We start from the raw sequence: 13,023 nt of genomic DNA, 5'->3' as shown, positions 1-13,023 counted from the left end.
GGTTTCCTTCTTTAGTGGTTTAAAGAGAAAATCCAATAATTAACCGACACATTATGTAATTTACAAATTATTGTTTAAGTAGACACTTTCTCAAGCATCACTCGTTTTCCTTCTTCTTCTTTTTCTTTGATATTTTTCTCTTTTATTTGTGAGTGGGGTATTGGAGTTTGCAACATTTCTCGACAAAGTGAGATAAAACATTATCGCAATAATATCTAGTTATTTCGTTTATATATACATGTTAAAGATTAGAACGTACGAGGTGTTATTAAGTTGCACGTATAATACAATTATCTAAAATGATTGATATTTTTAAAGAGAATTGTTATTGATTATTCAAAACTTAACAAATCAATATTATATTATACATTTACAACAAAATAATAGAATAACATTACATGATAATACGACAATTACAACGATTATGTTCTTGCATATGTTCAACGAACTTAGAATATGAAACTTCACAACCTACTCTTTCACTTACTTTCATTTTTCTTGTAAAAGTCAATGGTTTTAATTTCTTTATATGTGCATGTCTTGTTGACAACATATGATATTAGATCGTTGCATAAGAAGGTGGGTGCATACCTTTTGACTTAATTAAGTTGTTAGATCAGTGTGCTCGTCCTTTTTATTCAAATCCCATTTTCATAGTTTAAAATTAATTTAGATAAATTTTTCTCGAATTACCAAAAAAAAAATATATATATATATATATTCACTTTTTTTCTGTGAAAAATTCGGCTTTGCTGCTGAAAGATGTAGCACAATATCAAAATTTTCAAATCACATCATAATAAAGCCAAACATTACTTCCAACCATAAAATAATAATGGTAGTCACAGATTCACAGAGAATCACATGCACCCCGGATTCATATTATTATGTCCACTCAACCAAAAAAACATAACCCAAAAACCCCAAGAAAAAATCATTAGTCCCATAACACAAAATTAAAACATGATACATGATTTTTGACTGATTTTTTTTGCAAGACTTGTTAACTCGATACAAAATAATACGAAAATAACATATTTCAGATCAATTCGTTAATAATTCGGATCGTTATCGAATCATTCTTTAAGAATCCGTTAACTATTCGAGGCAATATCGAGTCATCCGTTAAGTACAAATAATATATCGTTTTCCAGATTTATACATTAAGTATAGAAATTTCGACCCATTAATCCGACATAAAATAATACAACCTTTTAATAAATTGAATTATTATCAGATTATTTGTTAGGCAAATAAGATAACATATATGATACAAACACTACAATTACGAGTTACACGACCATGCGCCATTCCAGAATTACCAAGAGTACTTACAGGGAAATTGTTGAAAAGGTGCAAAGTAAACTTGCCTCTTGGAAGGCCAAATCCTTATCTTTAGCTGGTCGTGCAAAGTCTAACATAACTATATCTTAGTCTTAGCGCTTGGAACCAAAATGAAAAACAAAAAGACACGCAAAAATTGCATACCGCACACCTGCACCCAATTATTTTAAGCCACATTCCCCAAAAAAAGACCCACTCCCTAATCTCTAGGGCCCATCCCCAACTTTTTTTTCCCACTCCTCGTGAACGTTCCAAATTCAAACATTCACATATCGACATCAAGAACCCACTAATAAAATGACACTTGGCACTAAATTATAACCCATGATATATAATCTAGGACTTACCTCCAAACGCTATTTGTAACATTATCTCAAATCAATTATGTTTATGGTAAAATTTAATTTTTTCTCATGCTAATTCGTTATTTTTTTAAATATTGGCACAATGACATTCAAATTGTAAGTAAGCTTCTCTCGGCCAATAACAAAGCCAATATGGGGGCATTGGCTACTGCTGACCACAATAAATATAAAATTCCCTATTTGAAATGTCGTTTGAGCCCTATACTAACTAAGACAAATGAAACAAGGAGAACTTTAATCAATATCTTTAAATTGAAACAAACAAAAATTGCGTTGTTTGTGTTATGTTTTTTTTTTAAAAAAAGTTATAACATGCTAATTCTCAAACAAGCTGAAGACTTATCAAACATGATGAAGACTTATCAAACACGCAAATGCCTTCCTCACCCAGTCATATCTCTTATCAAAACTTATCCGGTGTTTAAGTTAGGTCAGATACCCTTCATCGCACTTGGTTGTATCACGGAACTCTCAATCATATCATATTAGTATTTTTTTCTCAACATGGGCTTATTGTTATGGAATTAATTTTTTGCAATATATATATATATATAGGCAATTTTATATAAAAAAGTATGATCAATTTTTGGAAGCTTCTATTTTATGATTTCATAGTTATAATTATAAATTACTGACTCCGCCACTGTTGCCGGATGACTCGGACATAAGTCTCCAATTTTTATATAAACTAGCACAACCAAAACACATAGAATCTTCACACAAATCTATATATGGAGGGAGAGAGGATCATTGCCTGAAAATTTTCTTGGGAAATCCCAATCCTCTTCTCCTTATTTCTTACCAATTTCAAGTTTTAATTTTTATTATATTTTAAAAAATATCCAGTTATAGATCCTCGCCACCAAAACAGAGTCCCACATAATTACCTTTTAGAGAGAGACAGAAGGAGAAGACTATCGGGGGTTTTGAATTCGATTGAATAATACGAAGATCTGTCTCGCCGTCCGAGAGGAGAGAGAGAGACCCCATTCCTGCTGTACAATCCCCACAAGGAGGAGAGAGAGAGCCTGTAATCATGCCATCAGGTGCCAAGAAGCGAAAAGCTGCCAAGAAAAAGAAGGAGCAGGAAACCCACAACGGCATATCCAATCCTCCTCCTCCTCAAGGTGCTTTCTTTGTCCGTTCATCAATCCCGCACTTACCCATCTCTCACTCGATTGTTTCCGAACCCTTTTCAGTTAAATTTTCTTGTTATTTTATCGATTTGGGTAATTGGGTTTTTACCAGTTTCTTGTTTTTGGTTTGGGTTGGTTGGGAAGAATCAAGAAGCTTTGATTTTGTTTCATTTTCCCCCATATGGGTTGGGGGTATTTGCGGATGTGATGTGTTTAGCTTTATTCTGGGTGTACAAATTGTGGTTGCATGCTAGTTAGTGAATCTCTCATTTCGTACTCTAATGCCCCACTAATGACAGTTTTGAATTTTGAGTCTTTGACACTTTTAGGTTTTGAATTGGCTTAATGGGTGTTTATTGAAGTCTTAAGCTTTGCATGATTTTGATTGAAAGTCTTGTGATTGAATTGAACCATGTTAGGAAGTAATGATGTGAACTCCCAAGATAACGGAGTGCCTAGGGATGAGGGGGCTGTTCATAAAGTTGGAATTGAGAGGGAACTGAAAGACGATTCTGGGAGCAAAGATGTGGTTATTGAGGATGCTAAGTCTGGAAAGGGATCATCTAACGGAGACGATAGAAGCTCTAGCAGTAGTAGTTCAGATGAAGAGTCTCGGGTTGTCAATAGAAGGCGAAAGGAGGATACCTATGCATCAGTTCCGGAGGAAAAAATTCATAATGAAGATGTACCAGCCGGGAAGACTACAAGTTCAGCTACTACAGAGAGTGCCCCTTCTGTTGATTCTGTTAAGCATGAGGTTTCTGTCACAGAAAGTACGCTAGATGAAAGTGCAGCGATCTCCAATGATGTAGTAAATGCGGGGTTAGAGAATGGTACAGAGACATCACTGCCTATTGGGGATCCTGTATCAAAGAAAACTAAGGATAAATCATTGCCATTACTGAATGATACTGCCAAGGCATCTTCGAGTGTGGTGGAATCTGCGTCTAAAGAAAATGAGAGTAAAGCATTGCCATCATTAGGTACTTCTCTGGCCCAAGTTAGTAATGATGCTGAACCCATCAAAGATACTGAGGTTCCAGAATATTCTGAAAAGCAGGTATTGGCCACAGTTTTTTCTTCATTGAAAGTTTGATGTTATATCTTCTTCTTTTTTTTTTTTTTTCCATAACTAAATGCAATTTCTTTGCCTGGAATTATGCAGCCTCTAGTAGCTCCGGCCCCACCCATGGCGCAAAAAGCATCTTGGCTTAGCTGCTGTGGAATTCTGGATGTGATAACAGGCTCCGGTAGATGAGTTCAGGTTGGGATTTTTCTATCGAGTTCAAATAACATGTCTTGCCTTTTGTCTCTATATATTTGTCAATGCAAATGAGCAGACTGGGTCAGTGAGGTAGTCAGAAGTGTTTATGATGTAACAGCGATGCCATAATTGTTTAAGTGGTGATTTCTAATTACGAAATTTTGAATTCTTGATCTTTACTGACTGAGGTCTCTAGGTGTCTGATTTATGCTTTTATAGAATATGGATAGCAGTTCTAGTTAAAAATAGTAACAAAAAACTGGAAGTGTCCCTGGAGGAGGTAGGGCGAACTGCTAGCTTTCGTATACGAGATATCCACCCTAGTCACTATATTGCCACGAAAGGCCTCGGTTACGATTTTCTCATATGAAGGGTTTTATAATGTTTATCATGTTGCCTATGGAATGTAAATAGTGGATGGAGAATTACGTTTAATGTTTTGCATAATGTGTTATCCTACGGAGTTAAAAGGAAATTTAGTTATCAATCGAGTAGGATTGTCACGCTATACAAGTGTTGAGTAGTAAAGCAGTGAGAAGAAGAGTAAAGTTATAACAATACATAGTGCCTGGATTTAAGTATTTTTTTTTCTAAAGATAAGAATGGAGAAGAAATTGTTGAGGCTTTTTCCCAAAGGAGACCTAAAGCAGTACTTTCAGACTTTCAGCTGTCCTCGTGGAGAAGAAATTAGATGGAAGCCGGAATTCCAAATGTTCAAGAACTCATATCTTGATGTCCACAGTCCCTTATGCCGATTGTAAAGGTTGATAGAGATTGTACTTGAGATTAAAAGAACAGGGTCTCATATTTTGTCGTTTAGGAGTGGTTAGATAGCTGCTGGCTCACCTAAAGGAGAATTTATTAGGCATTTCTGTTTTACCTTATCTATGAAGCGTGCTATCTGAATGTGATCTTTTCAAGAGTCAGGTATTTTCCGATTTGATCCGAACCTGCTTAAATTGTCTCATATTCTGAGAACGTTGCTGAGTTTTAGGTGCTGAGCTATAGATTATTGCTCAACTATATGTCAGCATTGAGATATAAGCATGGCCTTCCTGCATAACAATTTTCTATGGAATTGACTGATGTTACCGTTCGATTTTGTGCTACCTTTTAAACTGCATCTTGGTTGACTTTTTCAAGGTTTCTTGTGATGCAGAAACAACGGATGAAGCGGTTTTGTAACCAAAAAACGAGCATGACGGGTTTCAGTGGACTCATGAAGCTTATGGAAGTGAAGAATCAAGAACGTTCAGAGAATTTTATGATATTTCGATATTTGAACTTGTATTTTTGTCTCCTAAAGAACACCGGGCAAGAACCCGATCAGATAAAAACCAATTTAAGATTTGTGGTGGTGATGGTGTTGGGAATAGTAGGCAGCTTTATATCTCCTGCTTTTACAACCTTTCTTTCTTGTTAATTTTGCAGACTAGTTCTCTCTGTTGTTTTTACTTCCTTTTTTGCATTGGTAGGCCAGTGGTGTGACATAAATTTGCAACTTCTTCTCAATCAGTCTTCACTTGATTGTTGTAGCCAAGTTTGAATCCCGCTTCCCGTAATTTATATATTAGCATATTGCTCAAAAAGTGAAAGTGTTTGATTGATGGTTTTTCTCTCCATCAATTTTGTTGCTTATTTGGCATGTTGCGCTCTTGTACTTGTTTGCATTCATAGCCGTTTTACATATCTTATTGATTGGAGTTGAAAATCTTCTATTTACCAGTCGTGATGGATGGATAGTAACACCAGATGAAGGCGTTGGACGTCATGCTATAAAAATTCCAGCGTTGAGAGCGTAATTCATAAGATGAGTGTTGAAAACATTATGTATTCAATCCAATCCAATTATATCACACTATTGATACCATAACCATGGCTAGGTTTATTCAAAGTGAAAAGTGAAAAAAAATAAATTAACACACAAGAATTCAGACGCTACACACAAACACAAAAGTTGTTCTACTCTAAAAGATCATCTCCTCGATGCGACGGCATGAATGACTGCTAAATACAGAAGCTGCGTCGCGGTAAGGATGATCAAGAAGGCCTCCATTGTTCTCTGCAAAGAAATTGAATGAGTATTTTAGGATTCGTTCGATAACCATTTTTGTCAAAACATAAAATTTTCATCTTACCAAGCGGGAATTTCTGATCCGAAGCTGGATCTCCTTGCAACCGAAGCTACACGAATTAGGTTAACAGCCAGTTAATACAGAGAAAAAGTAGTTCAAACAATTGTATGCAACTATGCATCTGTTATTATGGATGGCAATGACTTATAAGTACCCCATGGCAAGTACGGTGAGGGTCCAGGCAATGGTAGCAGCTGTGGCTGCAGACGGCAAGCTCTCAGAGGTCCAAGATCGAAGATGATTGATACCGGAAATAGCTGAAGCTGCGCCAACAACTCCAGCGAGCAGAGCGAATGTCACAAAGAACCCGGTCGCGGCATTTCCCATGGGGAAGTATATGGGGGAAAAATGTGCCGGGAGATGAATATCAGGACCTACAGAAGTCTCACTCAGCATTAGCATACATAGAAGAAATCATATACTACAAAAAGTGTAAAACAAGAAAGAGAGACACCGAGACAAGGGGTTGTAGCTCAAGCAGTTAAGAGCGTTTACCAATAATGAAACCGTGGTCGATTGCTCTGTTGATGGCCCAGCTTCCAATGCCCAAAACGATGACATACATGCATAAATTGAGAACCAAAAGCAGACCGGCAACGGGTTTTAACTGCTGGCTGGCCATTTCTGTAGGATCAAAAGCTGTTGGAATGCAGAAAGGATTTGTACTTGTTGTTGCATGTGTTAAAGCAGAAAGAGGTGATCTTATTATATATATGGAATGGAATGGAACTTGGAAGAAGGTTTTGGTTCTTTTCTTGCTGAGGGTGTTGGTCCCTAAATGTGTGGGGCTGTAAAGGAGGTAGATGCTTGATGATCAAGGCAAACCAAGCAAAAAATGTCCACATTCTTACTTGGCTCACATTTTTAAGTCTTCTTTTTGGGGTACATTCTTTTTCTAGGCTTTGTGCCATTCAATTCTTCCTAAGAGATTAAAAGAAAGTGGTATTCTTATCAAGTTGGACACATATATTATTATTTTTTGTTTACGTAGCGTTACCTTCCTGACTCATTTATTTTTTTTAATGCAAACGATGGTTTAAACTGCTCTAAACTACAAAGAGAATTCAAACTCGGGTGCAAAGAAGCAAACACACTATGCCAGACAGATGTCCTAATCCACAAGAACAATAAGAATGAAACCTCCCTGACTACGGTTAAGTTAGTGAGAACTTCAAGAATCAAACTAGAGAAAAAAATATTGCACCGATCAATTGTTATTGTCTAGTGCAATAAGAGTTCGATAAAATTCAAATTTATTTTACTTATTAACAGAAAAAACTTATAATAAAATGATTTTGCACTATTTTTCTCCTTCTACACGCTCGTATTTATTTTTACGTTTAATACTCTTCTAATTTATTCAAAGTGCATTGGGATTAAAATAGTTTGCTGAAGTCATATGTGAAGGGCAAGAAACTTTGGACGCGTACAAGACGGTGCGTTTTAGCCTTTTAGTGTAAACCACCCAACCAGTCTGTCTTCCGCAGCACGTTCGTTTTCTGCACCGTTACCGATTAACGGTCATGCAAAGATTTCCCGCCATTTTTCAAAGCCTCGGAGCCTCACAGTTTCCACTTTCACTCTCCCTTTCACGCTCCAATTTACACAAAAGTTTTCCGAAACTCTCCGAATGCTTGGTGGGTTTGATGAATTACACCAAATTGACCGCCCCATCTTACAAATCACTGCTTTCTGATCACCTAAAGAACCAAAATCTAGACCAAGCTCGCCGAGTTTTCAATGAAATCCCTTTTCCCAGCGTTGATTTGTACACCGTGATGATCACGGGGTATGCGCGAATGCGCAGGCTCGACAATGCCCTCAAACTGTTCTACGAAATGCCTGAGAAGGATGCAGTCTCTTGGAATTCGATGATCAAAGGGTGTTTGGATTGTGGGGATTTGAGCAAGGCTAAGGAGCTTTTTGATGGAATGCCTGGAAAGAGTGTTGTTTCGTGGACGACGATTATGAATGGATTCTTGCAGTTTGGTGATGTTGAGATGGCAGAGCGGTTGTTTCGCGAGATGCCTGTGAGGGATGTGGCGGTTTGGAATTCGATGATTCATGGATACTTCAGTAATGGAAGAGTGGAAGATGCTGAGAAGTTGTTTGGAGTGATGCATTGTAAGAATGTGATTTCATGGACTTCGATGATTGGGGGGCTTGACAGAATTGGGAGGACGGATGAAGCTTTGCAATTTTTTCGAGAGATGATGGGTTCTGGTGTGCAGCCCACTTTGACAACACTTGTGTGTGTGGTGACAGCTTCTGCAAATTTGTTGCGTTTAGATTTAGGTGTTCAGATTCATGGTCAGATTGTCAAGTTAGGGTACTGCTTCGATGAGTTTGTAGCTGCTTCATTTATTACACTCTATGCAAACTGCAAGCAAATGGAGAATTCGTACAGCGTTTTCAACGAGAGCTTGCATAAGAATGTTGTAGTATGGACGGCTCTTTTGACAGGATGTGGTTTGAACTGTCAACACGAAGATGCGTTGAGGGTTTTCAGGAACATGCTGAAATCGGGCGTCCTTCCTAATCAGTCTTCTTTCACTAGTGCTTTGAATTCGTGTTGCGGATTAGCAGATCTTGATCGGGGCAAGGAGATTCAAACATCAGCGGTTAAGCTAGGTTTTGAAACTGATGTCTTTGTCGGTAATTCACTCATCGTCTTGTATACAAAATGTGGAAGCATAAATGATGGAGTTGCTATATTTAAGAGAATCGGTGATAAGAACATTGTGTCATGGAACTCAACCATAGTCGGATGTGCGCAACACGGTTGTGGCATGTGGGCTTTGACACTCTTTAACCAAATGATACGTGCTGGAGTAGAGCCAGATGAAATCACATTCACGGGGCTCCTTTCTGCGTGCAGCCATTCGGGGATGTTACAGAAAGCAAGACGCTTTTTCGAATACTTCTCGCAGCGGAAGTCTGTCGAGGTGAAACTTGAGCACTACGCATGTATGGTGGATGTCTTAGCTCGATGCGGTGAGTTGGAAGAAGCAGAGGAGCTGATTAAGAACATGCCCGTGCAAGCGAACAAGACGGTATGGCTAACTTTACTTGGCGCTTGCACGATGCATTGCAATTTCGACGTGGCTGAAAGAGCTGCAAAACGCATTGAAGATCTTGACCCGCATTGCAGCGCTGCTTATGTTTTACTGTCAAATTTATATGCTTCTGCAAATAGATGGAGCGACGTCTCGAGAATTCGAGAGAAGATGAAACAGTCGAGAACTGTAAAACAACCTGGTTACAGTTGGGTTACTTAGTGAGCAAATTTATCAGAAACTGGGTTGGTTAGAAGGAAGATCGAAGGAAGTTGGTTACATTTTCGATCAAAGATTTGCCTTTTGCATGATACTAAGGCTGAAAAAGAAGTTTTTTTAGCTAAAATGGTCTCTGGAATTTATATAATTTCTCATTTTTGGTCCATGAGTTTGTTCATCATCAATCATTTGGGTCGTTTCATGAAAAATCTTGGATAATGACCAAAATGACAAAAATACAATTAATTTAATAAACAATAGGCCAAAATGATTTGACAAAAATTGAGGGTGTTTTTGTTCCTTTTAACTTTATTCAATGGAGAAATAAAGAAATGGTACAATCGGAGGGGCCAAAGAAAAAAAAAGGAGAAATAAATAGCAAAATTGAAATTTGCTTTGAGATGCCAACGGCACCGTTTTGAGAGTTCTTTATATAATGGACTCTGCCTGAATCTGACCGCACTACTACCAAATCGAGTTCTCGTAGCGGAGATCATCAATGGCGAGCCGCCCTACCATCGACAGCGCCGATCATCATGCGGCGGAGAACCACCGCACTGAGGCAGCTTCTGAAATCGAAACCAAAGACTTCAATTTGGTTCCCGAAGAAGACGAAGAAAATTACGCGGATGCCAGACTTCAACAAGTCGGAAGAACTGGAAGCTCGTATTGAAGTGAAGGTGTTCGATGTAATGCCCGAGAGAGGAGATGACTATAAAAGCGGGAAGGGGGTTTCTCAACTGCTTGCGGAAATTGAAATGCTGGATTCGATGATAGAGAGGAGCAGGGTTGGGTTGCTTGATTTGCAAGTAATGAAAGAGGAAATGGAAGCGAAAGAGAGAGAAGTGGAGTGGAAGATGAGTGAATCGCCCGGCGTTGAAGACGAATTTGCAGATCTACGTCTCTTGGAGATGAATTTGTAAATCTATTTGGGATCGTCCATGGCAACTTTATTTGTAATTCGTACGGCAACCCTGGTAACAAAATGAAATACGAAGGTACAGGATTTGAAATGAACATGGTTCTAACATAACAGAATCACGATCAAAAATAAAACCCCATGTTCAATAGCTCACATTGTAACAGATAAAAATCCGACGCTCGGTGTTTAAAGTATCAAGATTACAACTCATCATTGTGCCAAAAAATAATGCTCACTACAAAATGTAGGTTAGAGACGAGCTCATTCATCTTCCTGGCTGCGCAACCTGGCCAGCTTGTTCGTGACAACAACATCAAGCTGCGCGGCTCTCTCAACAATTTCTTTCCTCTTCCTTGTGGAAACATTGTGTGCAATCTCAGCGCAGTAGGTCCTGATTGAGAAAGACAATGCAAGTTAGAAATGTTATGTGAAAACTAAATCGGAACTTACAGAGACAAAACAAAGGTCCTCGGTTTACCTGTTGTGCATCATCAGCAGTTCAAGCTCTTTGACGTTGTGCACAACGAACTTCTTGAAATGATTGGGAAGATAATGGCGAGTCTTCTTGTCTGACCCATAACCAATGTTGGGCATGAGAACACATCCCTTGAACTTTCTTCTAACACGAGAATCAATACCCTTTGGTCTTCTCCAGCTGGGCTGTCAAACCAAAAGTTTATTAACATGTTTAGTCCGAGCCATTCAAAACAAGGACATGATAAGGTCCGATAAATAAACAAAGTAGGAAAATGAATGTTTGCAGGGTTAAAGTAACAGAAAGCTGTTGAGAATCAAAGCTAACTGTGTCGCAAAGACCTGTAAACTTCTATGTACGCCTTGTTTAACGAAATGTCCAGCCACAGATAATAAATCTGGACATCAGATACCATAGGCAAACGACTCCTAAAAGATACAACACCAATGCATATTCACACACAACCACATAGCAACCGGAGCAATCCCAATGTATAAACTAACTGTTCAAACTGCAATCTCAGTCGAAAGATGGTGATTTTAACTAAATAATCACAGGATGTCATTAGCGTTAAATATTTGCATCACGGATTGCAGACTTACTTCCAAACAGAAAAAAAAAAAGAAGAGTTAATACTCTTAAGAAAACAAAACAAATTACTAAAAGTGGTAAATGAAAATGGAAATGCAACGAAGATCAGATGGTAGTGCATGTAAGTATTCATCATTCAAATTGCAGAATAGATGGGTACAAATCATCACTTCTTGTTGCATTTCGCTTCATATTAAAACCCTTTCGAACAAATTCTTGTTGCATATCGCTTAAAATTAAAACCCCTTCGAACAAACCAGTAAACTTGTGAACAAGACTGAAGCAAATTCCGTAGATAGCCCACAAATTGACCAATCAAAAGGTAAAAACCCAAATTTTTATTGCTAAAAAAGATCAGATAGTCAATCACTAATTCACCACATTGCATCTTAAGATGCAAGTAAGACGCGGCGAAATAGCTATCCTCATATCCATCAAAAACCAAGTTCAAATAACGAACTGGTATCTTGTACCGCTTCGACAACACGAAAAACAATTGTTCCATACGTTTTCAACGAAATTTAACAAAAAAAACACCCAATCAAACGGTTATATAAATCTATACAAACAAACTAATTACCTAGTTCAATATATGGGAATGGAATCAGATATAAGTATGTCTATCACCATCTTGCATCCATTGTAAAATGCAAGTAAGACTGGGGCGACAACAGTATCATCATTTTCTCCAGATAAATCGACACTAAAACAAAACGAAAATTCAAAAAAAAAAAAATCAGAAAAAAATGGCAGATGAAGGATTTTGGTATTATACCTTGACGGAGGCCTTGCGGTCGCTCTGGGGCCTCTTGAAGTGCTTGACCCGCTTCTTCACGATCGACTTCTTCAGCAACGGCACCGCCATATTCACTTACCTCCTGCAAATCCAAACATCCATACAATAGATTGGAATTGTATTAGCGGAACCCTAATATAATCGATTTAGATACATAGAACAGATCTGAACTCCTAGGAGAAAGCGGCGGGGGAGAGAGAGAGAGAGAGAGAGAGAGGAGAGAGAGAGGCTTACAGTGTATAGGGTTTTTGCTGAGCCGGCGAGCTGCGGATTGTAGCTGGGGACGTTGGTTTTATAAGCGAAGAGTGGGAGAGATTGGGATTGCTAGGGTTTTGTGATTTCGGGGGTGGACTAAAATTTGGTTTGTTTGGCTAATGGGCTTAACGTAACCCCGGTTAAGAGATCTGGGCTTTAAAACTGGGTCTAGCCTATTGCTCTGTAGGGCCCAAACATTACCCATCCTATAAATTATTATTTACTCAAGCAAATGTTTCATGCTTGTTTGAGTAATAGCTAATTGAAATTGATCCCCTTAACTATTTTTTTTAGTAAATTAACTTCTTAACTATTTAAAATCAGCCATTTAAACTCTCACCTCATCATCAGATTTGATGAAACTTCATCCACTTTGCTGTCAAAAATTGGTACGGGACCATCATGTGATTCCCTCTTGAGGGTAAATTCGTGTTAGTATTTGGTGGCAAAATAGATGAAATTCTA

General features: G+C 38.1%; 4 protein-coding genes, 1 long non-coding RNA gene and 3 other non-coding genes across 8 annotated transcripts; 2 read left to right on the top strand and 6 right to left on the bottom strand.

Annotated features, from left to right (window-relative positions):
* The first annotated feature begins 2,427 nt into the window (after positions 1 to 2,427).
* LOC126623670 (uncharacterized) lies at positions 2,428 to 5,698 on the top strand. Its single transcript, XM_050292623.1, has 4 exons — positions 2,428 to 2,836; positions 3,265 to 3,905; positions 4,011 to 4,109; positions 5,269 to 5,698. Exons 1-3 carry the CDS (start codon positions 2,746 to 2,748, stop codon positions 4,101 to 4,103), a joined length of 825 nt encoding a protein of 274 aa, XP_050148580.1. The 5' UTR covers positions 2,428 to 2,745; the 3' UTR covers positions 4,104 to 4,109; positions 5,269 to 5,698.
* A 222-nt stretch (positions 5,699 to 5,920) lies between these two features.
* LOC126623671 (membrane protein PM19L-like) lies at positions 5,921 to 6,945 on the bottom strand. The gene is made up of 4 exons (XM_050292624.1): positions 6,740 to 6,945; positions 6,399 to 6,618; positions 6,248 to 6,293; positions 5,921 to 6,171 (listed from the first exon to the last, which is right to left on the bottom strand). The coding sequence occupies exons 1-4, from the start codon at positions 6,864 to 6,866 to the stop codon at positions 6,085 to 6,087; spliced, it is 480 nt and encodes a 159-aa protein (XP_050148581.1). The 5' UTR covers positions 6,867 to 6,945; the 3' UTR covers positions 5,921 to 6,084.
* Positions 6,946 to 7,631: 686 nt separating this feature from the next.
* LOC126624073 (pentatricopeptide repeat-containing protein At5g46460, mitochondrial) lies at positions 7,632 to 9,683 on the top strand. Its single transcript, XM_050293083.1, is given in 2 exon segments — positions 7,632 to 9,518; positions 9,520 to 9,683. Coding segments are annotated over 2 exon segments (1,872 nt in total). The 5' UTR covers positions 7,632 to 7,767; the 3' UTR covers positions 9,641 to 9,683.
* Positions 9,684 to 10,525: 842 nt separating this feature from the next.
* On the bottom strand, positions 10,526 to 12,664 carry LOC126624074 (60S ribosomal protein L32-1-like). The gene is made up of 4 exons (XM_050293084.1): positions 12,538 to 12,664; positions 12,283 to 12,385; positions 10,920 to 11,101; positions 10,526 to 10,832 (listed from the first exon to the last, which is right to left on the bottom strand). Exons 2-4 carry the CDS (start codon positions 12,370 to 12,372, stop codon positions 10,703 to 10,705), a joined length of 402 nt encoding a protein of 133 aa, XP_050149041.1. The 5' UTR covers positions 12,373 to 12,385; positions 12,538 to 12,664; the 3' UTR covers positions 10,526 to 10,702.
* LOC126624075 (uncharacterized) lies at positions 11,102 to 12,276 on the bottom strand. Its single transcript, XR_007623981.1, has 2 exons — positions 11,781 to 12,276; positions 11,102 to 11,736 (listed from the first exon to the last, which is right to left on the bottom strand). It is a non-coding gene; the product is annotated as an uncharacterized LOC126624075 (long non-coding RNA).
* LOC126624880 (small nucleolar RNA Z196/R39/R59 family) lies at positions 11,429 to 11,511 on the bottom strand. The gene has a single exon (XR_007624254.1). It is a non-coding gene; the product is annotated as a small nucleolar RNA Z196/R39/R59 family (small nucleolar RNA).
* On the bottom strand, positions 11,607 to 11,684 carry LOC126624878 (small nucleolar RNA Z195/SNORD33/SNORD32 family). The gene has a single exon (XR_007624253.1). It is a non-coding gene; the product is annotated as a small nucleolar RNA Z195/SNORD33/SNORD32 family (small nucleolar RNA).
* Positions 12,109 to 12,194, bottom strand: LOC126624888 (small nucleolar RNA U31b). Its single transcript, XR_007624262.1, has one exon. It is a non-coding gene; the product is annotated as a small nucleolar RNA U31b (small nucleolar RNA).
* Positions 12,665 to 13,023: the final 359 nt, after the last annotated feature.

Source organism: Malus sylvestris, chromosome 5 (genome assembly GCF_916048215.2).
Source record: "Malus sylvestris chromosome 5, drMalSylv7.2, whole genome shotgun sequence".
Lineage (NCBI taxonomy): Eukaryota > Viridiplantae > Streptophyta > Magnoliopsida > Rosales > Rosaceae > Malus > Malus sylvestris.
This window is presented reverse-complemented; position numbering and strand designations above follow the sequence as displayed.